General features: G+C 37.9%; 5 protein-coding genes and 1 long non-coding RNA gene across 6 annotated transcripts; 2 read left to right on the top strand and 4 right to left on the bottom strand.

The window, feature by feature from the left end:
- Positions 1-1,068: 1,068 nt before the first annotated feature.
- LOC124217650 (ATP-binding cassette sub-family G member 8) lies at positions 1,069-13,760 on the bottom strand. The gene is made up of 6 exons (XM_046623556.2): positions 12,933-13,760; positions 4,505-4,628; positions 3,427-4,182; positions 2,837-3,342; positions 2,261-2,727; positions 1,069-2,107 (listed from the first exon to the last, which is right to left on the bottom strand). Exons 2-6 carry the CDS (start codon positions 4,615-4,617, stop codon positions 1,535-1,537), a joined length of 2,415 nt encoding a protein of 804 aa, XP_046479512.1. The 5' UTR covers positions 4,618-4,628; positions 12,933-13,760; the 3' UTR covers positions 1,069-1,534.
- On the top strand, positions 13,508-16,733 carry LOC124217655 (ATP-binding cassette sub-family G member 5). Its single transcript, XM_046623564.2, has 6 exons — positions 13,508-13,664; positions 13,754-14,272; positions 14,335-14,910; positions 14,993-15,215; positions 15,341-15,555; positions 15,624-16,733. Exons 2-6 carry the CDS (start codon positions 14,080-14,082, stop codon positions 16,289-16,291), a joined length of 1,875 nt encoding a protein of 624 aa, XP_046479520.1. The 5' UTR covers positions 13,508-13,664; positions 13,754-14,079; the 3' UTR covers positions 16,292-16,733.
- On the bottom strand, positions 15,624-19,412 carry SCOT (Succinyl-CoA:3-ketoacid CoA transferase). Its single transcript, XM_046623571.2, has 7 exons — positions 19,078-19,412; positions 18,594-18,968; positions 18,081-18,506; positions 17,799-17,907; positions 17,495-17,711; positions 17,140-17,351; positions 15,624-17,060 (listed from the first exon to the last, which is right to left on the bottom strand). The coding sequence occupies exons 1-7, from the start codon at positions 19,156-19,158 to the stop codon at positions 16,870-16,872; spliced, it is 1,611 nt and encodes a 536-aa protein (XP_046479527.1). The 5' UTR covers positions 19,159-19,412; the 3' UTR covers positions 15,624-16,869.
- On the top strand, positions 18,885-21,255 carry LOC138190908 (uncharacterized). The gene is made up of 2 exons (XR_011176996.1): positions 18,885-19,037; positions 19,377-21,255. It is a non-coding gene; the product is annotated as an uncharacterized lncRNA (long non-coding RNA).
- On the bottom strand, positions 20,490-24,126 carry kermit (PDZ domain-containing protein GIPC-like protein kermit). Its single transcript, XM_069135624.1, has 5 exons — positions 23,827-24,126; positions 22,955-23,055; positions 21,893-22,271; positions 21,661-21,742; positions 20,490-21,584 (listed from the first exon to the last, which is right to left on the bottom strand). The coding sequence occupies exons 1-5, from the start codon at positions 24,124-24,126 to the stop codon at positions 21,427-21,429; spliced, it is 1,020 nt and encodes a 339-aa protein (XP_068991725.1). The 3' UTR covers positions 20,490-21,426.
- On the bottom strand, positions 24,120-27,960 carry shams (glucoside xylosyltransferase 1 shams). The gene is made up of 3 exons (XM_046623594.2): positions 27,774-27,960; positions 27,140-27,575; positions 24,120-26,800 (listed from the first exon to the last, which is right to left on the bottom strand). The coding sequence occupies exons 1-3, from the start codon at positions 27,797-27,799 to the stop codon at positions 26,132-26,134; spliced, it is 1,131 nt and encodes a 376-aa protein (XP_046479550.1). The 5' UTR covers positions 27,800-27,960; the 3' UTR covers positions 24,120-26,131.
- Between the last annotated feature and the right edge of the window lie 29 nt (positions 27,961-27,989).

Raw genomic sequence — 27,989 nt, 5'->3', positions numbered from 1 at the left:
GAACTCAAATTACTGAAAAAATTCCGCGATTGTTTGAATGATAATTAATCTGTGAGAAACAATTAACCAAAAACTTGGCAGATTTCTCATTATGTAAGCTCAGCAATTTTTTTTTTTAATGTTCAATCTATTTCGAAATAGTATTGACAATGAGAAACATATCTCTACTCGCCTGAGATCATCATGACGGTGAACATGATTTCTACAATAATTCAAAACTAACTATTAAAAATCTACATAAAATTGACAACATTTTATCTGCAAAGATCAGGAGAAGCAAGTCCAACAACATCCGCTGAAGAGTATTACATATATTGAGTTCAATAAAAGGTTAATTTGTCTTAATTGCTGTACAGAACAAGAGTTCAAAGGGCTAGAAGATTTGAAGTAATTTGCACCATTAAGAAGAGTATAGATGCTTATTAGGAAAATATTTGTACTGCATGAAATATGTTCTTTTAGCTGTTCACGCAACTATCCATGTATTTATAGCTACTGTGATAATCGAACAAACGTAAGTGTACAATGCCCTCCTCATATGTGATTAAAAATATCAATCGTTCCCTCGACCTGAACATATCTGGTAACGTTAATCACATAATTAGAAGACGGTTTGATTATTTCATTCAAGACACAGTTAACTGTGAAGTAATAGCAATACATGCGACATACATCATGGAACTTATTCATCAGCTGATAAGAATTACGATTTATCAAAAGTTAAAAGCCATTCATTCATCAGTAACGCATCTCAAAAATGGTGAGCTAAGCCTTGAAACATGATTAGATATGAAGAATTTCTCCTTTTTTCATTCTACTGATATCAAAGTAAATTGATATGTGTTTCACGCGAGTTATAAGTCAAGGCCAACAGTTGGAATTTATAAAGCAGATAACAACTTACAGTTTGCTGGTAGTTTTTTTTTTTGCAAAATATGTCCATTTCTAGTCTATTCTAATACGTTGTAATATCACTTAGGTGATGGACAAATTTTTTTTAGTCGAAGATCAGTGATGGACAAGTAGGTTCTGATATATCAAATGAAGTAATTATTATTCAAACTGATATTTATTGGAAGTGTTTTTATTTCAGAGAAAGTATATCATCCATTCTTTGTTTTATAACTGGTTTGCTCGATTCAGTAAACTTCATTGAAGTTTACAATAATTAATAACACATTTAATATAATTTCGAATCTATTAGATGTCTATTCTGCAAGTTTCTAAAGCTCTTGGCTTTAAAGAGTCACAGAAGCATAGACATCTCCAAGACAAGTTTGAAATAAAATGTATGCAAAAGTAAAAACTATATATTCTATACTACATGAGTTTGTCAATCACAGCATAAGTCATTCGACAGTAAATAGAGCAATACATGATTTCCATAACACTCGATACGCTGAGTATCGACGGAAATGCAGGATTTATGAATCTTGATCAGTAAATCGAACTAATTTGGTAAGGTGTAAAACTTGATGCTGTTTGTGAAAACTCATGTGAGAATCATTACCCGAAAGGTGTAAGTAAAAAAAACTTACGGTTTATTTGGCGCGCTTCTCGGCCGCTTCGGCGTTGCATATTTGAAGAATAAAAATCCTATTACAATTAGAATAACCAACACTGCTGTGGCTGTGCCCAGCCACAAAATAGAATGTGGCTTAATTTTATCCAGACCAACCTCTTGCAAAGTTACAAGGCCATCGGGCGTTTCACAAGTCGCTTGGAAGATGATATCTTGACGTAGAACTTGCTTCGCTTTGCAAGGTCCGTGAACTTCGGGAAGTAGTATCGACAGAACCCATTCCATGGGACTCCACTGTCTATACCACCACGGGAAATTTTCTAAATGTAAAGTTACACCTCCAGCTAAAGTCAATTCACCAATAACTAATCCCGAACAAAAGGCTGCCAAGCCAGGCCATTTACAAATATGAGCGAATAAGACACAAATTAAATGCTGGAACATCAAATACAGCAAGCCAATCGCCAGGTAATTCCACAGTGTTGATAAGTTTTCTTCCGGAGTTAAATGTAAGCCTGACATTGCAAATGCCGGTGCTAAATATATCAGAAAAATGACACACCATGTTGGTATACTGCACAGCAGCTGCAACAAAAAGAATCCCTTGTGAAAACACCTGCTAATCCCGTTTAGTAAAGTGAGCAGTCAAATGAAAACCGGACATACTCAGCTTCCAGTTGAAAAAACAAAATGAAGAATAGATATTTGTACACGGGTATATAAACGAAAAGTCCTTACCTCTACAAAAATGTAGACAAATCTTGCGTACAGTCCATCTCTGATGTCTCTTTCTACACTTAGTCTGGCCTTAGAAACATCAATGATAGCTATGAGATTGAGTGGCCAACACAGTATTCCAAAACTAGCGTAATGCAGTCCAATTCTGTCTCGTAAATATAAATTAGTATCACCAGATACATCCCAAAACACTGCACCCAGGATTATACTAAGGGAAGCAGCAAACAGAATTTTTTGTAAGATTCGAGCCAACGCTCCAGGTTGGCTGTATATCAAGGTCTTCAGTAACAGAACGTAGATTTGTACAAGTAAATTTGCACTTGATATTGAAGGAGGCAACGGTCCAGGAGGTCCGGGATCGCTTATGCCTGGTAATCTCACTCTTGCCAGTTCTGCCAGGTGATCTATTCTTTGCGATGATTCCAGCATTGCTTCCGCTGACAAGTCGTCCAATGTGACCAAGTCAACTTTATGAAAAAATGTTTCGATTTAGCTTTATGATCCGTAACTACAGCGTGAGTAGGTAAATGAAGTTTTATACTTCGACGATGCATCTCGGTCTTCGATGTTACTTACGATAATAGTCTGAAGGATTCTTGAACGGAGGGCAAGGAAATTCGGCGAGGGCAAAATAGGGCAGCATGTCTCTTCTAGGGCCGGTGTACATGATCCTACCCCCAGAAGTAAGTGCAACCCTTGATACCATAGTTAATATTTCGTACGTCGGTGGATGTAGGGTTAAAATGACGAGTCTTTGTCCTCGGCTAGCCCACTGCCTCAAGTATTCGACCAGAAAAAATGCATCGAAAATATCCAGACCATGCGTTGGTCTGTCCAAGGCAAGAATATGGGAATTTTGAAGCAATCGACACGCCAAGGCAAGCCTTCGGACCTCTGATGTCGTCAAAGTATTCACAAGACAGTGTTTTGTTGCTTCCAAGCCAAGCTCTTGGAGTATTGCATCTGATTCCATAGACGATGATCCCGATCCTCCTCTGAGTCTCAAATAAAAGCTGAGTGTTTGCTCCGCCGTAAGACCCGGACTGAGGGTACTCTCCGCAGATAGATAAGCGACACGAGACCTTTAAGATGAAAAAAACAAAGTTCCTACCTATGTGGTACACTTATCGCTGAGAAATGATTTTTATCGTAAGCAAAAATAATACCTCAGCAAAGAAGCAGACATGGACCTTCCATTCATCAAAATATCTCCACGTTTAATTCTCCTACGACCAGAAATAGTTTCCATAATGAGGGTTCCCTCCCTTTCTGTTGTGGCCATCACAGCCATCACTTCGTTAGCCCCCACCTCCAAAGATATGCCCCTCAACAAAGGTAATCCATTGGATCCAGAAGCCTCGACACCTCGAAATTGTAAGTGTGGATGCTGCATGGGTATCGCACTAGGTCTCATTTGCATTGGTAAATTTTCAAAGGCTATAGCACCGTGGTGGCTGTATCCAGGCTCGGTTGGCGCCATGCTGTGCCTTCGGCTTGGTCTATAAGTGTTCAATAGATTAGCCTCGCTGGCACTTCTGAGCCTCGCACTCTCTCTGACATTGAGTTGAGAGCTAGCCTGATCTCTGGGCACCGCGTGAACTTGTCTAAAATCTGGATCGCTCCTGGCTGATCGCATCGCACTCGCATGGGCCCCACTTCCATGGAGAGGCACTCTGCGACCCTCTTCGCTGGAATCATAGCCACTGGAGCCGTCGCGGATTCTGGAGGGTGGCAGTACCCTTGGCAATCCGAATTTCAAATACGTGAATGAGTTGTTGGCCAACGGACTCTTGGGCCCATATCGTGGATGCCTCAGTATGCTTTGGACCGTCGAATCTCTCAGTTGAAAATTCCCGTATGGTAACGGTGATTTCTCGGCTGAACCCAACGCAGAGTCAGTGAAGTCAGAATTGAGGTTTTGACTGTAAAATGAATTGATTCCAGGTCGGTAGAATTAGCAAATGAGTAATATTACCATAATCGAGGATAATGCATGAAATACTACTTAGTATTTCGGTTAAATCGTATAAACATGTCTGTGAATCATAACACGAGTAGAATTTATTAGAGAAATCGTTTTATGGAATTGATACACCGCTATTTAGAAATATGTCAAGTTCCGGAGGTTCAATGACGGTTTTCAAAATTTCTCTGACCCACCTTATCACTTTTGACTTTGACAAAATCTGAAGTTTTAACATTAATGAGAACGTTTCAATAGTTTTAGGCGAAATTTCAATTTACCGGTAAATGGACCAAGCATGAAGATCTTCGCTTGCTGGTGGTTCCAGACCCCGGGTGTCCAATGCTCCAGGAACGGAATATCTCCTTTCCAATTCCCAAGCCTCAGAGCCCATTTTAATGTTACCTAGAAACAGAAATGACAATTTATATATCAGTGAAACCTGATGATATAATCAGTAATATATCGATATAAACAGGTCTAATAGGGTGCAGAGGTCAAAATTCAGATTGACCGCGACATCGAATATTGTGTCATTAGTTCGAATTGAAATTTAAAAATAGGAAGCAATTAGGGAATATCATATTCAGAAGTGTCGAAGATCCGGAAAGGACGATGATTAACTATTAGAAATTTTGATTACTCTGAGTATCGACCAGTAGGAATGTTGACGTACGACGTAACGGTTGATCTGAATTTTGACAACTCGGAATTTTTACCCGTACCCCGAGGTATACACACTGAGATCTGCACACTGTCCTAAAATAATGTAGGATACCGTCGAGTGTATGTGCCTACATACATACATTAACTGATCTTTCCGCGCCGAAGGTAGAAAACGTCGAAGTAAAAAACGGGACTTTGAAATATAATTACTGCTGTAGAAGAACGTAGATTTGAAATCTAACTGACTCGGCGAACAGCGTAAAATATGTACGGATGAAACATATTGCGATTTGGCAGGCGAAAGAGATGGAGAAGGAAGAGCTATATACGTAGAACTCAGCAGGGAAACAGGTAGAAAGATAATGAGTATGATGTTAATAACGTTGCTTCGCACCTTTAGGAATGTCTGAAATTTAGTAAACTATGAAAAAGAAAACATATTCTTATTTTGAAAAACCGACTCCTTGAAAATTATTCTAAAAAACTATCGTTTATGATGAAAAACAAAATCCTTAAAAATTCGAGCTCGATCGGATAAGATGAAGAGGTCTCGCTTTCGAGTTTCTGTTTTTTCATTGGAATAACACGTAGAAAAATGCTTACTTTAAGTTATCGGCGATTTCGCGTGACAATACAGAAGAAAATGAAAAGTATCAAGAGATCTTTTTGCGGAGGCAACAATATTTAGTACAAAAAAGGTATCCAGATATTTTATTCAATTTTGCATATTTTGAGAATTATTGTGACTTGAAACTGTAAAAATTGAATAATCAAAAATAATCGCAATAAATTCAGAAAAAATAAAATCTTTTATTATTTTTGTATTTGCGGTATATAATGAATAGATGCTCGTAAGTTTACACAGATTCTGCGAGAAAAACATGGCTGCAGCGCCGATCGCAGTATTTGGCTTCTCAGCACGGACATCAGATGACAATATATAACGGTATTCATGATTCCTCTCGTAAAAGTGAAAGAACGGAACTCGACTTTATGTATCTACACGTATACCGATTCGTTCTTCGCAGTAATGATCTGACCGCAGATGGCTCATCGTTGGCTAATTTAAGGGAAGACGTCATCTTGAAGGACGTTCAAATGTGGGTAACACTCGATGCGGAATTCCCGCCGTCGAAGTGACAAATTAACCAACAAAACGTTCCGAGACTGGAATTCTTAATGTACTTGAAAGCAAGGAGACGAATTAAATTTCTATTGTAGAAGATATCTGGCCGAGAGTCAACAGCCGATATACATTATAATTAATTTTCGCGATTTGTGCAGTTAAAATGCGGTTGAAATGCGTTTCCACATATATTGTACATATATACATTCGGAAATTCGTCGGTTTATTTGTAGATAAAAGAAATTTCTGAAATGATCGACGCGACGATTTTCGCCGTTCGAAGTAGAACTGTAAAAATTCAATCTTTCTTATGCATGGTCACTGTGCCCCCGTTTTCCCCTCAACACACCAGTTTCGAAATAATTTCGAAATATTATGCAGCTCAAGGTCGTTACTCGGCGATTTCTTATGCAGGATTTTATACTTTTGCCCAACTTTTGTAACCGGGTGTTTTTGCTCAATCAGTTCACTGCCAACTACTCATAGGTAATCTAAACACAATCGCAAATAATCATAATGGAACTTGAAGAATAAACGAATAAGGAAGATAAAAATGTCTTCGCAGTTATGTGATAATCGAAACAGCAAATTGAACATGAAAAATATTTATATACCTCTCGCGTTTCGAACGGATGCAATAACAGACAAATAGACGTTAAATAAATAAAAAAAATATCTATCCGGTGGATATCTGTAGCAATGTTTGTACAGAGTATCTCGTACAAATCCTCTTCCACGTCGTTACCTACAGTACGTATAGCTTCAACGCATCCGCAGCTGTATTACAAACCCCCTAGCAATTGCTTGCCCGCATATGTTGTGTGTTTTGCTAAGATTTCCAGCTCATTACCTGTCGTTGCATCTGTTTTTGTTTTGCTACCTGCATACCTGCGTTATAGTGCGTTTACATACCCGCATATGTGAAGAGAATCCGTAGTATGTACCGCTAATCTGCTTCACCCGCGACAAAGATGAATATAATATAAACGAGCGGCTTTTGACTGGCCATGAACGAGCCCTCGAACTTCCCGTTCTCACACTGCAGGTTCCAAGTTTATAGAGAAAAAAAGAATAATATCCAATTTGAATTTCGAACTAGAAATTCAGGGTCGTGATCACCGCTTTGGAAGCCCTCGGATATCCAGTTATATGGAAATATGACAACTTTTTTTATTTAGCGTCACTATAATGGACCCATCATTACAAATTTTGGAAGTCTGACCTTGGGTTCGTTATGAGTGACACAAAAAACCTCCGCCTACCAATTTCTACAAAATCGGAATATTTTTGGATTTTTTTCCACCATATTGCATCGCCGTTTTGGATTTCGCAATCTGACTTCAGATTCGTGATCAGCCACCCAACAAACTGACGAATAGAAATTTTCATCAAAATTCAAATGTTTTTAATTCTTTTTCAGTTTATTGAATACGGCAAATTTAAATTTCGCAAATCTAACCTTAGATTCGTGATTACCGATCCAAAAAACCTAACGGCACCAATTTTCATTCAAATCCATTCATCCATTCTAAAGATATCATAATTTTTATTTGATTTTTGGAATTTTGTTATTTGAATAATTGAAAAAGTACCAGACCGATCAAAGCCAAAATCTGGTCAATTCTAAATTTGGAAAGCCGCGTCGATTGAGACCAAAATCAATGAAATCCGGTAATTCGTTCTCGAAATATCGTCGGACAAAAAAATTATCACACGCGCTCACAGACGTTCATCTGAAAATGATCGAAGGTGATTCTCTAAACTTCAAAACGTGGTGATGTATGGAAAACTGGACTGTTCATTTTCGAGATGACTACAATAACTTCGTTTTTTCTCTGAAACGGGAATTTAAAAACGTGAAACACATTTGCATGGTGAATTATACATCGTGGCGTTATAAGCGACAAAATTTGGTCTCTTCCGAAAGAGCAGAGCTTCGCCTCGTCGATAATTCACCAATTTTTAACCATCGCGTATGTGTGTCACCCATTTTTTCAGGTAGATGCAATTTAGTACAACTTATAGTAAACGGGCAGGTTGAAGACCGGTTCTCGTATAGTAATAATTAGGCGTTCCACGGTTTCACCACCGGTTTAATTATCGTACTCGCAACACGCGTGCAGTTATTATATTATTTTACGCTTATTAGCCCGGATCTTGTGTTTTCAGGTGACACATTCCGCAAGCATCCCGCGGCGTACCCATTGCGTATCCTACAAAGAGCCATCGCAGAGGGGGAGGAAACACCTTTTAAATTTCCACCCACACACCGAGGCCTAACGCTGTTGAAATACACGTTCTGGCACACCCATGCCACCAACAAGAGATGGACATCAGGTATGCAGACACTGGAACAGCTCCTCACGCCTAACCGAGGCCTTGAATTCACGATGAATCTATGCTGAATCCGCCGCCAGTTCCGTTGTACTTACTTACACGGTACATAAGGGGCATTCCAGGTCAATTCGACAAGGGTCTGACCCTCACCCTCTCCAATCCGAGTCTTAATGACCGGAGGTGTTTCGTTAGCCTAAAATAACATCTCCAAATTTTTCTCAGATTTTTGACCAACCCCCCTGATGCCCCCCGACCCCTTAAGTGATGATATTTTCGAAAACGGTCAATCGGACATTTTTGAAAGTTATGAAAAAAATTACATAAATTCTGTAGCCAAAAAGAAAAATATCCCAACCAAAATCTGAGTGGGCAGGCAAAACGGTAATTTTTTATCAATTTTTTTACCGGATAATTATTTTTTTTTCAGTAATTTTGATTTTTTTCGCGTTTTTCAGGATTCAATATATTTTCCTAAATGCAACACCATCGGAAAAGTAATATTTATATTACTTATATAAGAGTAATATAAATATTAATTCCAGAAAAATGAAATCCTGAAAAATGCGAAAAAAATCAAAATTACTGAAAAAAAAAATAATTATTCGGCAAAAAAATTGATAAAAAATTACCGTTTTGCCTCTCCACTTAGATTTTGGTTGGGATATTTTTCTTTTTGGCTACAGAATTTATGTAAATTTTTTCATTACTCTCAAAAATGTCCGATTGACCGTTTTCGAAAATATCATCACTTAAGGGGTCGGGGGGGCGTCAGGGGGGTTGGTCAAAAATCTGAGAAAAATTTGGAGATGTTATTTTAGGCTAACGAAACACCTCCGGTCATTAAGACTCGGATTGGAGAGGGTGAGGGTCAGACCCTTGTCGAATTGACCTGGAATGCCCCATAAGTATTATACCTTTGCACATGTACACTCGTGGACAATGAATCTAAGCGGCTAATTTTTTTACACTAGACAGTTATGTTGGCAACACAGAGAAACCTACAGCGCCATAGTCGGCCGAGCTCGAAACAAACTCAATCTCAATAAACGTAACATAACCCATGACCGTCGAATCTAACCTTAAAATACCGCGGGGATGATAACTTGCTAGATTGACACCACTGAATAAGGTTAGTTTCGATGGCCATGTGTTATATTATGTTTATTGAGACCAAGTTTGTTCGCGTTTGGCCGACTGTGGCGTTGCAGGTTTCTCTGTGTTGCCAACATAACTGTCTAGTGTCAAGAATTAGCCGTCTCAAATTCATTGTCCCCAGGTGTACATGCATACCTATACATACATACACAGACACCTGTATGTCACTAACGGGACACTTTCCATTGTTGTAATATTTGACTAATTGCATATGTATAGGTACATACATACGTATCATACGTTCATACTGTTTATTTATGCAGACGTACGGAAGATCTCCGCATCACGTGTAATACGGCAAACCATGGAACGAAGGTGTGCAAATACCCAGGTATTATAATCCTGCCAAAGAGATGTCGGGTATGCTTGCATCCGTTGTGGAGGGATGTGCCGCATGTGAATATGACCGTACATAAAAATATCGATATACCTGTACCTACATTTAGATATGTACGAGTTTTATTATTTGACACATTGCTTTCTTACTCCGGGATAAAGATTGTTACACTGTTCACCGTGCAGAGGGATTTCTCTCGTAGTCTAAGAGAGAAAAACTTTGCCATGCGTATGCGGTTCTCACTGCACCGGCAGATTTATAATATTATAGGTCCCAGTCCCACGCGCTATATTAGGTTTTTATTTACGGATCCGGATGTATGTGCCTATTACAGTTACTGCCGAGCCGGGGCTTCGTGTCTATTTTTTCTAAAACCGGCTTTAATTACCCTGGGTATAAATTTTTTTTAAATGTACGTCAGGGATTTGGTATTTATTATTTATAGATTAATTATTATGGATAAATTGTACTCTCAGTTACTATTACACATACATCCCATCGTTATTTTCACCTGTGTCGAACAACGTATAACGAATGTTCCTACACGCGGATACTTATTTACACTGAATCAATGTTGATACAGCTAATTATTTTGAAACACCTTATTATTGCATAATTACAACGTAATCTTCAATGCGTGTCGAATGCTTGACGATAACTTTCAATTTGCACGTATATCGATGTAATATACGTATATAAAATAGTCTGTGCTTCAAGTGCAGGTTTATAATGTTATACGTGCATTGTATATAACATATAAATGATCTTTTATCTGCAAACACGAGTGTGTACAAGTCAGATGAGAAATTAACGAAAGTTTTTGCCAACAGTTGCAGGATATAGTACAGTATGCCTGTGTAATAAGTTGATTAGCGGTTAAATTACCGATCAAATCCATTACTTATCCGTGGCCCTGGGTATATACAAATATATCCGGCTTTAGAAAAAAATGCAAAAAACGACAAATAAAAAATAGAATTTAAAAAATCACCTTCCACGATTACAGAAATGCGGATTTGGCGGGACATATTGGCCTCTTAAACTATCAACACATATTCGGTTATGGCCATAGGTTATACCTGGAACTACATGATATTTTATATACAGAAAGAAAGCTGTTATACCTGTCGTTTTAATCGACGGACCCGCTATTTAGCGAACATTTATTAGTGTAATTTATATATCGAGCGCATGGCGTATATATAATAAATGTGGAACACTATAATATGAGTGAGGGATATATTTTAGTCTGTAACGACAAAATTGAGCGGAATCGTTAAAACTAACCTCGACTATCCGATAACACTTGGCGTATAGAGAAGGTAGGCATACAAGTCGGTAGGATAGTTGTAACGTACACGACATCATGTGTGTGTACACATACGACTGAAGTTTGTCCTTCAATAATTATTACGTAGGTATACAGTTGGCGACATACCTTAGGGTACATTATGCGATTCACGTGGAGGTAAACTAGAAAAATTTATTGCTTCAACGCAACGTGCAATAAACTTCGGTACTGCGCGAAAAATAACAACGACATTTTTCCGTTGTTACTCACGTATTTGAGCATTTTTCTGATTATACCTGTTCACATATCATATTTCTGCCTAACAGAATAACAAAAATGAATGATATGCCGAGGAGTCAGAGAATTATGCTGGAAAACGAAAAAGTGTCTGCAAAAATTCCTGCAGTAGGTACAATGCCGTGCGACATGCAATCTAGAATTTGACGTAATTTGCGACCTAGGTGCTAAATAATTACGTGTATTAATTTATGAACGGATATTCAAGGTGCAGTACATCGCCCGGCGTGCAAGTAATAATGCATGTTGGGATTTGCCGCTTTTGCACGCAAGGCTCTTTGAAATTCCGATCTGTGTGAATGATTCACTGCAGCATGCGCGCGATGTTTATGGGCTGCAGGTATACACGTATACAGTATAGAGAAACGGGATCTTGAAATGACTCAACGAAGCTCTATCCGCATTTGTAATATACAGACGCATGTAAAATACAGCTTTATACACGTAAGGACAGGCATTTGACCAATCGTTATTATTGGAGCCAATACTGAAAGCAGCATTTAATCGGGTTTCTCCAACTTTTCCAAGGAAGTGTAATTAGGTGTAATTCAACGCGATGGTATTCAATATAATATTCATTTAAGAATATAGCCGGAAGACTTTTTTCATTCATGAGTTTTTCGATAACTTTTGATTTCCGATACTTATTAATATAGTTAGAATAAAACATTTTTCACATCGTTCAATAAAATTGCACAAGTAGACAATTATTAATCGTAATATCTATATTACTCAAAGTTCATTCTTACGGTAAGTACACCACGCACGTGCAAAACAATAGATATCCTTGTTTATACACTAAATAGATGCGGTAACAGCATGTATAATACGTACACTTTTCGCAAAAGTCCCGTCGCAAAAGATTTCCGCAATTGTTTTACGAATGGGGTAATTATACGTGTACAAGCACATGTTTTACAAATTATGTTTTATATATACATTAAACGCGATGAGTCGAGCCATTCAAATTATACTATACAATACAAGCACAGGTATATTCACGACAATTTAAGCGTCATGCGCGCGCTACAAAATTACGCTATACATTGTTAAGTTAGGAAAGTTCACCAATCCTTATCTTTGTTCTGAATGTAAAGAATGACTGTAATTGAAATGAGGATAACACATTGTGGTAAAAGCATAAAATAAATAAAAGGCAATGTGTGGATCCAGTATCAACGATATACAGGGTGACCAAAAATTTTTGGGAAAAAAATGTCATGTCATTTCCAGGTTTTCCAAGACCTAAAACCCAGTTTTCCCTGACATTTTCCCAGTTCTAGTAAGTTACTAAAACCCAAATCGTTCAGCTTATTAACTCTATATTCGGTTCAAAAAATGATTTCTAATTCCCATGATAGAAAACTGATATTTTCAGTATTTTCCACTACCAGATTAAAAATTCCCTGACAATTCCAGGATTTCCAGGTATGTTGCCACCCTGGATATAGTAGTAGTATGCGTATAGTAAAAGTGGGAATTCGTAATGAAACTACTCACCGCGTTGCAGGTAGGTATATGTACCTAGTATCTCCAGGATACTCCACCGACGGTAACCGGATTGTCAAGTAAGTATTCTGCGGTGGAAGAGATCCTTAGTTTTCTATCTGCGCGTCGAAGTCTCCAAGAATCTCAGCTGCTCTTTTGAAAGCGCCATTTCGTTGTCCGTGATATTTCGCGAGTGATTATTACGGTACCATTAATAATGCACACACCGGTCTCGCGGCTCGTTCGAGACTCCATGTAACACGGACTACGTGTAGGCACCGCGACGTTCCGGCACTTCAAATAAAGGAGCACATTCTTCATTCAAAAAGGAGCTGACTCCTCGTTCTATTCGTTTTAAAGGAAAAGCACGCAGTCGAGACGCGGCTTTGGCGAGGCTGGACGAAGCTAGGAATTTCTTGCCTCGCTGTCAGGAGAGCCGAGCGAGGCCGAGGGACTCGCTGCTGGTACTCCTGTATCTATCTACCTTTTCCCCGTCCTCCTCGTCCCGTCCCCACCTCTTTCTTATGCCACATCAAACGTCCCCACCGTTCTCATTCGCGAGCGAAGACGTTCACCTCACCGAGCATGAAGCAGCCTCCCACCAGTTATTTGTACCTGGTACCCATCGTTGTCGGTGACTCGGTTGGGGGCAGTTGATGGTAGTCGGTAGTCACTGGTAGTCGGTTACAGCTATTAGCTAGTGCCTCAGTCACCGCTGCTTGGAGCGTTCATTGACTCGGTGTTGTTAGTTTTTTTTTCGATGGCAGAAATCTGTTACTCATCGTTGTGGCGAAGAGTATAGTTGTCTTCTATTTTCATCTTCGTTGTTTCAGAGAGAGGATAACAAGACTTCCCAGCCAATCCTTCGCAGTGAATGATCCAACGTAATACCATCCGTGCAAATAGGATGCGGCAGCATCCACAGTTGGGTAAAAAAAGAATTGGCGAATCTTCGTTGTGGTGCAGGATCGAATCGGACACATTTATACTTATCGTTAGCAAGTCTGTCTTCGCTTGAGTGCAATCTTAATTGGATCTTGTCACAAGATTTAAGAACAATCAAATGACGTCAAGGTTTCTAATGATGACCGAGCAACTATGGTGAAATTTCACAAATTGTAGACCGCTTTAACAAGGGGTGAGCAGCTTTAGGGTGAAAATGATGGCGGACTGCATTTTGGACATAGCTAATATTTTTCATTCCACAACGGTCGATCATGAAGGAAACTGTTTTGCTCGCACTGAGGCCACGACAGTACTCAGAGATGTTTCTGCTCGAGTTCATGGCGGAGAAGTTCTGGCTGTTTTGGGATCCAAGGGTTCGGGGAAGAGAGCGCTGCTCGATGTGATTGGTAAATCACCACTGTAACTGCATTGAGTATTTTTGAGCAATCGCTTATTTTACTTTTTGTAGCCGGACGAGCTGGGGGTGAGACTAGAGGACGAATCTCGTTGAATGGAAGTTTACTCACACCTGAGTTATTCAGACGCCATGGTGGATATGTTGCGCACAGATGTCATCTTCTGCCAGGCTTGACAGTGCGCCAAAGTTTGCTGTACGCGACATGGCTTGCAGGGTTGAGCAACAGGGATGCCAGGGTTCGTCAGACCTTGGCAGACTTAGCTTTGTCTCAAGTTGCAAACAGATCTGTCAGTGATTTGACCAGGCCAGAATATCGGCGCTTAATGTTGGGCGTGCAGCTCGCCAAGGATCCTGGCTTACTCTTGTTGGACGAACCGACGTGGGACACGGATCCTCTGAATACCTATTTAATTGTCTCCATGTTGTGGTCTTATGCGACCAGAAGGGGCTCTATAGTTGTCCTCACCATGGAAACTCCGAGGTCTGATGTATTACCCTTCGTCAGTCGAGTGGCGCTGCTCTGCTTGGGTGCTGTGGTCTATTCAGGGCCAACCAGAAGCATGCTAGATTATTTTGCTTACATTGGTTTTCCCTGTCCCGAATTAGAAAATCCTTTGATGTATTACTGTGAGTGATGTATATCTCGTTACTTCGTTCCATAATTACATTTTATTGTATATTATAATCAGCAACATGTTACGCATTTTAGTGTGTCTATCGACCGTAGATCGTCGTTCCAGAGATCGTTTCCTTGAGTCCAATCAGCAAATATCATTGCTGGTGGAAAAATTCAAAGTTGAAGGCGTTCTGTACATGAAGGAAGCTCCGCAAGGTGGAGTCAGCTTGAAAGACGCACCTTCGGGTGGACAGCACAAGGGCTTGGGTCGTGGCATAAAACCAGGATGTTTCTCGACGCTCTTGGCTCTGTATTTGTAAGTTTCAAAACTTAGAGACTAGCTCGGATCTGGTTATGGCAAAAATTGTAAAAACTGACCAACCGTAACTTTCAAAAGATTTGCTCATTTTGAAAGGTTACTCTAATATGGAAAATTTCTAGGAGAGGAGTTGCAGCAACTTGCGCCTTCAACAGATGTGGCCTTGGACATTTAACTGCGAGGATTTTATTGCTACCATTTTGTATCGCTCTTTTGAGTATCCTTTACGCTTACTCCAGTCCAGTTCAGGCCAAAGTACTCTCTCAAACCGGAGGACTGATTTTTAACATGATTATTCTGTTTTACATTGCTGGTACAGCGGTGACGGCACTTCTTTGTAAGTGGTTCAAATAATTTTCTTCCACATTCCGCAATTATGTCATTGAAAAATTTTGCTGTGCACAGTTCCAGGTGTGAGAGCGAGGTATTACCAAGAGAGGAGAGAAGGACTGTATGGCGGTGCGATGTTCTTGAGTGCTTACGCTTTGTTAAGTCTGCCGCTGAGTTTTATCTCCACACTCGCAGCTGTTGGAATTTTGGTCCCGATTCTTGAGCTGGATGTATCCTCATGGGCTTACATTTCTGGTGTACTTTGGGCCAGTTACATTGCAGCGGAGCAAGTTATGATTGCGATATTAATGGTAGTCGGAAATCCTATGATGGGGGCGTTGGCTGTTGTTTATGCATTGTTAGTATCAGTTGTAATAGGTTCGGGCGGGGTTCGAAGTCTCAGAAACTTACCAGACTGGTTAGCAGCTGTTTCAACAGCCTTACCTTCTAGGTATGCATCTCTGGCACTGAATCACCGAGTACTTAACGTTTCTACTTTTTCAAACTTGCCATATAATGAAACTTTCCCTTGTCCTGGAGACCCAAACTTTTGTCGATATCCGGATGGTAAAACGTATTTGGTGGAACGTTTTACTCGGGAAGGTGAAAATATTTCGGAAGTATTGAACATGGATTTGAATTTACTTGTATCGCTAGCATTTGCCTTTGGTCTTGTGATACTAAACAGTGTTTTATACTTGTTGCCTTTGCCTGCTAGTATTAAAGCAAAATTTAGGGAATGACCATTTCATCACTATGTATACGCAGTATTCACGAAGTTCGATGGACTACCCTTAGATTTATTTCCATAATCTATTATTTTACAATTGATATATCTATATTTATTATACAATCATATATATATAGGTATCATAATTATTAGATATGTGAAATTAAAAAAAACCCAACCATATATCGCAAAATATACTATGTACACATTATATTTTAGGGCAGTTTTTGCAACTTATACAATCAAAGTACTTTTTCTAATTGTCGAAACAAATCTAGCACTATCACAAAATTGCAGTGCAAATTAACGGTTGGCAATTTCTTCGTAATAAAGAATGCAATTATTCAAGAAATAGGTAGTGAATTCTGAGTTGTATTTTTATTTTTGTATATTTGACTCACCCCTATATATTTGCCCATCATAAAAATAAAGTATTACTGAAAATTACTAATGAATTCATAATGGTCTGTGATTCTCAATGAAAATTACTATTACAACTGCCAGCGATTATCTCTACAGTTATATTATTTTAGCGTAAAAAATCTTACCTGATATTACATCATATTGATATATTAACACTTTACATGTATGTTAAGCGTCATCATCGACCTCCACTTGACCCATTACTTTCAGATCGTCAGCAACATGAAACTCACATCCTGTAGAGCTAATAACCTCTGTGATATCGACGTTTGGCGCTAGTTCAATGAGTCTTAAACCTTCGCCTGGTATAACTTCGAACACGGCAAGGTCAGTGATGATAAGGTTGACGCATCCTTGACCTGTAACGTTTATTATTATTATCGTTATTATCGGGTGCTATTACCGATTGTAGAAATGATTGATTGTTGTCAATTTTACCTGTAACTGGTAGAGTACAGTTAGCCAATATTTTAGGGCGTCCATCACGTGACTTGTGTTCCATAGTTACTACAACTTTTGTATTAGATGCAGCAACAAGATCCATCGCTCCACCCATTCCCTTCACCATCGTTCCCGGAATCATCCAATTTGCCAAGTCTCCGTTTTGGGATACTTGCATTCCACCAAGGATTGTTAAATCGATGTGACCACTAAAAGACAATGAAGAATATAACTCATTGTCAGAGAAATGTCATAGCTCTCAAACGTTTACAAAAATTCCACCATACTTTTATTGTTTATATGCGAACATTAAGACAAGTAGAAATCCTCGCATTTTTCAATAAATACGTACCCTCTAATCATGGCAAAACTTTCATCGCTTCCGAAATAAGAAGCGCCTGGCAAGACTGTGACGGTTTCTTTGCCAGCATTGATTAAATCAGCATCTACATCGTCTTCGCTAGGGAATGGGCCTAGACCAAGAATCCCGTTTTCTGATTGGAGAGTGACCTTGATTCCTTTAGGAATATAGTTGCTAGCTAGCATAGGGATACCAATTCCCAAATTTGCTAGAGAATAAAAAGGAAATGATAGAATGAGTCCAAGATACAGAAGCTTAAGGGATTCGTTTTATAATTTTACTTCATTCAACATACCATACATTCCATTTTTGAATTCGAGCGCCGCCCGTCTTATGATCCTTTCCCTGGCTTTACCAGCAGGAGTTACTTTCTTTGGTTTAGCAGCCTTCTTCGTTGTAATTTTCTATAAATTACAGATAATGGAAAATGACTATCAAAACTAAAGAAGTTATCTTTGTTCATGCAGACTTTTCACAGAGATTAAACTTAATAAATACTTTTTGAAAAAAATTTCTTGTCACTAATTTACTGCCGCATATGATAGAAGTTATAATAGGTATAAATATTTATGCTGACCTCAATCCGTTTCTCATACGAAGGACCTTTGATTATTCTGTTGACGTATATTCCAGGTACATGTATGTTGTCTGGGTCCAATTCCCCAACATCTAAAATTTCCTCCACTTCAGCTATTGTTACCTTCGCGGCTTTGCACATAACAGGATTGAAATTCCTGGCTGACTTTCTGAATATCAGGTTTCCCGCCTTGTCCGCCTTCCAGGCCTTCACCAGAGAAAAATCACCGGTGATTGCAGTTTCCAGAACATAATTCTGTCCGTTAAATTGACCATCTTGCTTCGGCTCTCCCGATATCTCAGCTCCACCGTTAGAATCATACTTGATAACTGCGCTTCCATCTTGCACCATGGTCCCGAAGCCGGTGGCTGTGTAGAAGGCAGGTATGCCAGCCCCACCGGCTCGAATTCGCTCAGCCAAAGTGCCCTATGAGTAAAATGCTACAGGTCGTATAAACTCAAATTTTTATTGCAATAATTCAGTGTCTGAGCTTTACGCTCAGTGTTTAGCTACCTGTGGTGTTAGTTCGACTTCCAGTTCTCCGGAGAGATACTGTTTCTCAAATTCTGCATTCTCTCCAACGTAGGAAGCGATGATACGTTTTATTCTATTCTGCTTCAGCAATAAGCCTAACCCAAAGTTATCTACACCAGCGTTATTTGAAACTACCGTCAGTTCGGTGGATCCCCTTTTGAGAAGCGCTGCGATGAGATTTTCAGGGATACCACAGAGGCCAAAGCCACCGACCAGCAGCTTGGCTCCATTTGGTATGTCAGAGATGACCTCCTCCGCTGATTTGAATATTTTCCCGTCTCCGACGGGGGGTTTCAGTGACTCAGATTCTTCACTCTTTGCGTCAGCTTCGGTGGAAAACCGCGCGATGCAAACCTAACGTAAATTAATAAAACTAGGTACATTTCGTGTAGCCTGAAAGGTAGTTTCATCAACGATTTAGAGGTTATACGATTTACATCATATTTTAACAATTTTTACTAACCCTCGTTAACTTTACTTGCTTACAACCAAATTTACATCGTCTTGTAAAAATTCCGACGATATTGCTAGTCAAAAATGCCATTATCTTCAACACGAGGTATATTTATATACAGTGTGAGAATCTAGGTTAGATCAATCGTAACGGCGTTCGCACATCACCCGAATAACGAATACTGCCTAGAATTCGTGAATAATTATTAACTAAGCAACTATATACATGTATTATGGAACGGTAAGTATTCGGTGACCCTTGACTTTAATCAGTTTTTTTGTTTTACATTCTTAATTGCCAAGGAACAGACCCGCCTGATATCAAGGCTGCTCCAGCATTTCGTTTTGATTGGCTGCTGGTTGATCACTCCTCATCCTCCTTATCAACCATTATCTGCAATACGTTCCGTATCGCTTGAAAGCTGTTTTCATGTTATGCAAATTATATTGCGTAAATTTATAAAAGTGATGAATAAAAATCTTATCTCGATCCTTCGCGAATAGTTGCTGAATTTTTATGAAATTCGTTCTGCGAAACTTTTTTTTTCATTTGTTAGAAGATGACCCTAAAAAAATGTTAAAATAATATTAATAATAATATTCCATAAAAATTATGTTATGCTTCAGTTTCATTTTCGAGTAATCTACTCTATTGTTTGGTATTGACACCGGAAAGTTAATTCCAAAGAAGCACATATCTCCACACTCAAGACCCGTTAATTCATTACAATATCAGTATCCTCAGATATGTGGATAGAATATTATCGTTATTAATATTTCCCCGCCGGCATGTTTGATTTCTTCTGAATTACGTATCTAATCCTGACATGGTACGAAAAAATAAAGTGCAACACCAAATGTAACCGAGCTTTTCGTACTGATTACAATTAGTACACATTAAATTTTGTAATGTCGTTCTTATCAAGAATGTTTTTGCACAGACGATATAGCCTGTCTTTCAAACTCAACAATGATTGCAAAATGTAGAAATGCCAGTACATATATTCTTATCCAATCTTAATAACTTAAGTGATGATCGAACAACGATTAGTAATAAATTAATTTTTATTCTACATATGACTTTTAAAGAACTGAATTTAATATATCTGATTATGATTTGGTGGTATACTTGTAGGAATATTTATACATATAAATGATTGGGTCTCACCACACAGGTGTAAGTTATTTATATCATCAACGAAACTGTTTATCATGCATTTGATATATCAAGTACATGCTTTTCTTCGATGTACTCATTCAACAAGTTACATAGTGTTATGTATTATTATACATAATATTTGCGCAGATGAAACAGTTATCAATAATGATAATAAGCTCTTACAGTATTTTGTATAATTAATTGTAGTTTAACAAGAATGGACATCGTCATATTGAACTCGGGATCGAAGAAATTGGCCAGAAAAAATGTTATATCATTATATTAATCTTTCTTACATCGCTGTCTTTAATATAAACTTAACAATATTTAGTCATGCAAGGAAGTTCATCGCATTGTATTATCAGTATAATTACTTGTTTACCCTTAACGCTCAATCTATCTTATAATGAAGTCTAGTTCAACTTGTTTGTATTGTCAATGTTTAACCAGATCGATTAGTAAATAGTGTAGCGATGTGTACATTGACATTAACGTATGACTACTACTTGAATTTTAGATTACATAAATATACGCCTTAGTGGATATAAAGATTGAAAGAAAATTGTAATCTCACCATTGACGTATTCGCTATTTATCAAAACATTGTAATAATTTCTTATTTGATATTAGAGTAGCACTTTTTTGGCTTTATACATGTTTCAGCTGTTGGTCCAGCCCGACAATTGTATTTTGTCTAAAATACAATAATCCTCATGGATGTGTAACATTTAGACATTGAAATTGAATAGCTTATACCTATTTAGAAATGAGCTGCAAGTGTGAGAATTTTGATCGAAATCTTGATCGGCGGTAATATTAATCATATAAACAAAACGTTGAATGCAAACTTAACTACAACAAGGTAACAATTTAAAACTTCTATGCTCGTATCATTTTGCTTCTTATTTTTTTCTGTTCACTTTCAACTTTGTATAAAATCATATTCGCTAAAGAAAATGAAAAAAAAAATAACAAGATACAAAACTATACATCTTTTTATAGTGTATGCATGTACGACTATTAAACAAACAGGAATAATAAATCGAAAACAATATTTAAAATATAAAAAGGGCCTATTTTAATGGTGTAATACCCTGTGATAATTGATGTCTGCATTATTATGGCAATACTGACCTATCTATGATTGCGTTTATATGAACAAGCAATAAAATTCTTCGTTTACTCCTTTGCAAATAATAATCATCGTAGACGTCCAGCTCTTGCATCAGTTACAGCACCCCATAATTCGATAACAAAATCATCAGTGAAGCCAAATACTTCCAAGTCGGAATTGTCAATAGCTTCGGCAAAGTCCATGCTATTCTGTTTACCCTCGGCTAATTCCCAAATTTGTGTAGCTGAAGAACGTATCAAAATATAAATATGCTTGTAGAGAAGAAAATAACTCCTCCAGAATGTTTTTGCTTTACTTACCTAATTCGTTATCATTTATACCCATAAAACTTTCCAGTAGCCCATTAATTTTTTCAACTCCGTTTGTTGCATAATCATCCGGCTGGACAGAAAAGAAAACATTTATAAAATCGTCCAAATACATATATTTTTCATAAAATACTTTAGTGATTTTGAGATACAATATTAGCTCCCATTCTTTTATTGAACAATTGAGCAAACGATGAATGGACAAGTCTTTTTTTCCACTTACTTCGTTTTCAATTTGTGCACTCCCGTCAGCCCTAAACCTGAGAGTTCCTTTGCCATTGCCATAGCCTTGTTTCTTGCCCTTTCTGGGATCCCCTCTCGGACCGATGCTTCCAAATCCATTTTTCTGCGGTTCGACCAGTCTCAGTGTGAACGTGCTTCCTCTAGGTATATCTTTGAGCAGTTTTGCTACCTCGAAGTGCCTTTTGCCTACCAAAGATTCCCCATTTATCTTCTCGATATGATCGCCGACCTGAATCACCTTTGCTCTATCAATAACTGATTCCTCTCTTATGCGCTTTATAAAGGCATACCCTGCACCATTGTCTGTGATGGTAAGACCCAACGCGTCATCATTTTTAACGAGTTCAACTTCTTTTGGTCTACCTATGAAAAGAATTTCCCATTATGTATATGTAGGTATATATGATATAATCTTACGCGTATCAATGAGAATTCTTCTTAACGATTTATCATTATTTATGCACCTTTAACTCAGATTATTCGGCTGGAAAACATTTCTAACAAAAGATTAATGGCATTAAGCACACAATTAAATAGTCTTATTTGGACCTTCATTCTTTTCATTGTTACATAATAATATAATCAACCGTACTTTATTTGAATAAAATTTCGTATTCATCCGAAATCAACGTCGACATGAATTCAGTTAATAAAATCAAAACCATTACTGGACACCAAATTAATAAATATCCTTAGCTTTGTCATTTTGATATGCATATGCACGTGCATTGGAGATCGTTGCATAACCGTACATTTTGATAACCTAATGGTTACAAATCTTTAAATAACGGTAATCCGTTAGCGACGAAATTGAAGTAACTTCTACTTTTTCTTGATTCAACGTGAGTAGAAAAAAGGAACGCATGGGTTTTACCAGCACTATCTGTAATATGATACGAATGTAAGTACTGATAACATGCAATTGGACACGAAAGTGTTGATTATATACCTGTTTAGGCTATAGCACAATTAATTTATAATTGGATAAGATGTGCCCACGCACATCGGATGTGATACATTAATTAATAACATTTGAATATACTTGCCCTTCTTGTGAGCGAAAATAAAGTCATCCAAGCCAATTTGACCCCCTAATAATTTCAGCATATCGACCTTGTGCGTATTGAGGGTGCAAAAAAGTATCTGAAAAGACATTTAAATCCATTTGTTAAACCACACAAGATAATCGACATCGATTTAATGCTTATCATTTAATTACAATAATATCAATCATCATTACAGTATCGCGCCGAGTGAGGAAATATCTGGAAAAATGTGCATGATGCGATTTCGGGTAGATTCAAAAAGTTCTCCCACATGTTCCCGCTTATTCGATTAAAATTGCGAATAGAGACGCAACAGTAAACATAGATGAGGCTGAAGTTAGTAACGTTACTGTGATAATTAACGTTTCGGCAAATCGTTATTTTACGAAAATCATAAATTTTGAAAACCTAACTACTTCAAAGTCACTATAAACTTGCGAAATATTCATTTCTACCCCCCAACGTTTCGTTACGTTAACGTTACTAACTTCAGGCTTATAATTGTAGCTTATATGGGAGACGTTCGAAAACTATTCCATTCCGAATGATAAAACCTCTACAGTGATAAAAGTAAAATGACAACCCTGGGATGTGAAATTAAAACAAATAGGATGTCGGTGAATGTATCCGCCCGGATTATTGAGGGGAAAGGGGCTTTGGCCCGTGACCAGCGTACTTCCTGTGTCCGGTCCGTAAGGTCGTACTATAAATATGATTCATACGCATACGTGTGTGAGAGCTGTATAATAAATCTAGTGTAAATCGGTCTACAAACATCGCAGCGTGCTCAATTTGAGATGAAATAACGTATGCACATAATATATATATATATATATATATATATATTTATATATGATATAGAAGTTACCTCGCTCGCCGGCAATTCGTAACATTCTGCAATTTTTTGATACAACTCCCTGACGTTACTGAATCCGGATATCAATCCCGTAGGACTTCCGTGGGCCAGTTGACAGTGGAATACCAACTGAGGTCTTCCGACGGGACTCGTCGGCGTATCTTGAGGATTTGTTCTTGTTCCATTTCCGGCGGTAGTTGAATTTCCGTTACTGTTAGGGTGACCGCCGTCATGATTAGAGGAAGAATTATTGCTATTCTTTTCGTACGCTGTTGCGGTCCTCGTAGAATTTTTCGGTTTAAACAGTGGCATTTCTCAAGAGAATTATCTCACCGACGGTCACAATTTTTTTTTTTTTTTTTTATCTGATTGAACGTATTATTATTCTTGTCTTGTAGTAATTATACGATATTTATTTTTACGTTAAAATTTTTTTCTTTCTTTAATGCAACTCGTATTCCGCGGCGTAATCCACAAGGTTCAGATCGATGATACGTTACTGTGCGTTATTTTATCGGGTATATACAAGCATACACACAATCACAAGACAGTGACTGTGCTAACGCAACTTTATCCGGCACCTGGAGTTTAATTACGCAATTGCCGCTGCTAACTCGGTCAGGTTTAAATATCTGTTAAAATTATGTTTATTTTTTATCCCTTATTTTCGTTTGTTTTTCACAATTTTCTATTCGGTGGGAATTTGAAAAATTTAATATCATATAGCGCACTCCGGGGATATCGTGCCTTTCGCTTGAGTATCGTAAAACGGGACTAGGCCTTTTTATCTCGCCAGTTCTCTTTATCGTTCTCAGATTAGGAGAAATATGTCCGAGGCTTATCTAAATTTAATATTATCATTGTAGAATCTTGATTGTGACTGATGTATTTTATCAGAATTACAAACACTTGACAATTTTCTACTTATTCATGTTTTGTTCCCTTCTTTTTGTTGTTTGTTTGTTGCTCTTTTTTCTCTCCTCTTTTTTAACAAGTATATTTAGCGATCGAAAATACCTACGGATGCATGAAAATGCATATGTCGCATTTGTGTTCTCATATGTCAGCACGACTCATTACATTCCATACACATGCATATACATGTATAATATGCCTAAGTACGGGCATTCGATTGTTGTTTATAACAGTATCCGTGGTATTATGCGTACGTACAAGTCGATTCGTCCTCGCGCACGTGATGATTATACAAGCTTATTCTGAACTTTAATCTCTTCGATTACATTGTAGAAATTGAATTAAAATAACACTTGTTGAGCTTCTGGCGCGTAAAACAGCGCACCTTGTGAAACAGAATATCACTTGCCATCGTGGCCCTCAGGAGCGTAACACCTGACTGTATTCGCCCCACCACTAAAACTGATTCTGCCCCCTCTCCGAGCCGAATTCCACCGTTCCCAATTAGCACATTTTAACGGTCTGTTACCCTCATTTTTGCACTCGGGCTTACAAATTCTGTCAATTTTTAAACGCCCGTTTTACTACGGGTTTCAGAACAAAAAAGAAACCTTTTAAAAGCACCGCTATGACTTTGAATATGAAAATTTACGTAAAAATGTTGATATTTCGTAACTCAAGTAGATATGCCTACGTATGTATAATGTGCATACTTTCGCAGAGGTGAACGTGCAGTAAACAGTTGGCTGGAGGAGTATAATGTATATAAAGGGAAAGCATAATCGTGCATTGATTGCAATTTCATAATTTTAAACGCTCTTGCGTAATGCTAATTATTACGATAATAGTTTATTGTGAAGATTTGCTAATTAAATTATCTCTTACGCTATCTTACTTGTATTCATGTATACATAACAAGTATAATTATGTATATTTATACAATTATAGTACGATATACGATGTATAAAAAATTGGCTGTAAAAATTTTAACTTTGCGTTTCGTTAAATACTGGGTCCCCGTACCCTAAAAAACGTTACCAACAATCGAAACAATTGTTTTGAAACAATCTAATCGATGCATATAAATACTTTTTTAACTAACTAAATTTCCAATAATATTGTAATAACTATTGGCAAGTATACATTACGAGATTCTTGTAAAATCACATTATAAAAGGGGTCGATTTTCTTTCGGAAACGGGACAATGAAAGTTCTACAAGTTCAAAATCGATTTCGAGATAAAGTCTTCGCAAATAAAACGAAGACATAAACATGGAGTGTTAAACAGTTCTGAAATTACAGTACCTAATACGAGTTTCACTCGCGTTTCGCTTTTGGGCAACAATCGTCTCTTTTGCATTGTGACATTTGAAAAGAGATAGAAGGTTTGATAAACCGAAATCAATTCGGCGTCCTTGATCTAGAATCGAGATGAAATTCTGGCTGAAGAACAAAGACCTTCCATACTCTTCCACAATTTGATTTATCGTCGGTATTAAGATAATTTTTCATTGGTATTAAAAAATTATCAAACGGATCAGTGTTCAATTGATACTCTTCCATAGCACGGAAAACGGCTTTGAACGGCGGCTGTTTTTGCGAATGAAACGTTCCTCTGGAACCATGTAAAACTAAGGCACCATCTTTTTCCGCCTCCGTACAAACGGACATGTACATGCAATGGTCGGGCCTGTAATTATAGCGGCATGGATAAATGTAAAGACGTTCTGGATGGTAGTAAAATATTATGTTTATGATATCCTGGTCTCCCCAAGTTATTTTCAAACGGTACTCTTTGTGGATCGGAATCACGTAGTCTGTCCACCGAAATTCTCTCATTCTAGTCAGATTCATTAGCATCACACCAGAGTTTACTCCCAATTTTCCATAGTAAGGATGTTTAGCGAATCTGTTGTACCAGCCAGTGTTGGGATCTTCGTGCTCAGGACTTAAGCCAGCCAACTGGCTGGAATTCATCTTCTTGAATTCATCCCAGATAACTTCTGGAGGTGCAAGAAATAAAGTGTCCGTGTCCACATACAAAACTGCATCAATGTCAATCAGCATAGTCTGAAATAGAAATTTATATAATAAATATCATCAGTTAATTGCTTCGATTGAATGAAAACAAATCCAATCTTTCGATGAGATTCTTCTCAACTTTTCAAACAGCAAATATAGAAAACATTAATTCACTACTCTAATTGGAACGATACAAGAATTGGTTGCTTCCCTACATTTATTCCTCAATGCTGGGGAGGCTAATAAAATGTAAGTAAAACACCACATATGGTACAGAGCTCTTTTTTCATTCCACTCTACAAAGATTACCAATATATTTGGATTGAAAGAAAAGATTATGAATTATATGTGTTTAAAAAATTATACAAAAAGATTTGGATAACTTACAGGTAAAAATAATCTCTGGGCTGCGCAAGGCTTGAAAAGTTTCCTCCACATTCTGACGTCGCTTCGTTCTGGGAATTTTATTTGCTTGACTACAAAGTCAAATGTCTTGTTTGACATTAACTTCCATACCGTTAATTTTTCATTGAAAGCAGGTATCAAATCAGTGTCGGATATGACGATAAATTTGAGGGGTTTTTTGGTAAAAACTAAGGCCGATTTCATCATGGTCAGAGATTCACTCAAGCGATCTCCGCAGGCTACAACGCATATCACTACTTCCTGCTCCGATAGCGAGTTGGCAGTAGGACTGGGCTCGACACTTCGTGAGCCAATTTTGTTGGGTTTAAAACGATCATCGGACAGCTTTTTCGATGAATTTGTTGTAAAATTGAGCAGCAATATCAAACCAGCAAAGGCAAGGCACAAGACAGCTAACCTGTACACAGACTTCATTGTAATATTTGAATTATCATACTTTTGGCAACATATCTTTTCTTTTTTGGTGTAGCTAAAAATTCTATACGAAAATATGTTCGAGTATGCGGCATTTTTCTATCATCGTATAGCTGGTAACTCAATATTACCGACACCGAAGCTAATCGTGCACGAAAAGTGACGGATTGCCATTCCTAACCTCGTTAACTTAGAATTTACTCCCATCTGTCAGCCATCCGTCAAATGTTTGTTGTCGGCATTCGAATGTTTTCATTTGTTTTGCACCCCATCAGAGTGAAGTATGTAGCAAAAGCTGCCGTTTTTCGAACTTGTTTTCGACATTTGAAGTACATACTGGATTACTAGCGCCCTCTAACACTGACATAAATAAGTTTATACAGTCTTATCCGTAAAC

This window comes from Neodiprion pinetum, chromosome 4 (genome assembly GCF_021155775.2).
Source record: "Neodiprion pinetum isolate iyNeoPine1 chromosome 4, iyNeoPine1.2, whole genome shotgun sequence".
Lineage (NCBI taxonomy): Eukaryota > Metazoa > Arthropoda > Insecta > Hymenoptera > Diprionidae > Neodiprion > Neodiprion pinetum.
Note: the sequence above shows the minus strand (reverse complement) of the source record. Positions and strands in the feature narration are given on the sequence as shown.

Coding starts and splice junctions, on each gene's coding strand:
- LOC124217650 (XM_046623556.2), bottom strand. CDS start 4,617: ATGGGCTCTGAGGCTTGGGAATTGGAAAGGAGATATTCCGTTCCTGGA. Junction 3,343..3,426: donor ATGTCTGCTTCTTTGCTGAG/GTATTATTTTTG, acceptor TTCATCTTAAAG/GTCTCGTGTCGCTTATCTAT. Junction 2,728..2,836: donor GAATCCTTCAGACTATTATC/GTAAGTAACATC, acceptor TTTTTCATAAAG/TTGACTTGGTCACATTGGAC.
- LOC124217655 (XM_046623564.2), top strand. CDS start 14,080: ATGATGGCGGACTGCATTTTGGACATAGCTAATATTTTTCATTCCACA. Junction 15,216..15,340: donor ACGCTCTTGGCTCTGTATTT/GTAAGTTTCAAA, acceptor GAAAATTTCTAG/GAGAGGAGTTGCAGCAACTT. Junction 15,556..15,623: donor AGCGGTGACGGCACTTCTTT/GTAAGTGGTTCA, acceptor TGCTGTGCACAG/TTCCAGGTGTGAGAGCGAGG.
- SCOT (XM_046623571.2), bottom strand. CDS start 19,158: ATGGCATTTTTGACTAGCAATATCGTCGGAATTTTTACAAGACGATGT. Junction 18,969..19,077: donor AGCAAGTAAAGTTAACGAGG/GTTAGTAAAAAT, acceptor AATTTACGTTAG/GTTTGCATCGCGCGGTTTTC. Junction 17,908..18,080: donor CGTATGAGAAACGGATTGAG/GTCAGCATAAAT, acceptor TGTAATTTATAG/AAAATTACAACGAAGAAGGC.
- kermit (XM_069135624.1), bottom strand. CDS start 24,126: ATGCCACTGTTTAAACCGAAAAATTCTACGAGGACCGCAACAGCGTAC. Junction 22,272..22,954: donor TTCGCTCACAAGAAGGGCAA/GTATATTCAAAT, acceptor TTTCATAGGTAG/ACCAAAAGAAGTTGAACTCG. Junction 21,743..21,892: donor GTGCACAAATTGAAAACGAA/GTAAGTGGAAAA, acceptor TTTTCTGTCCAG/CCGGATGATTATGCAACAAA.
- shams (XM_046623594.2), bottom strand. CDS start 27,799: ATGGGAGTAAATTCTAAGTTAACGAG. Junction 27,576..27,773: donor GTAAATTCTAAGTTAACGAG/GTTAGGAATGGC, acceptor GTCTGTGTACAG/GTTAGCTGTCTTGTGCCTTG. Junction 26,801..27,139: donor CCCAGAGATTATTTTTACCT/GTAAGTTATCCA, acceptor TTTCTATTTCAG/ACTATGCTGATTGACATTGA.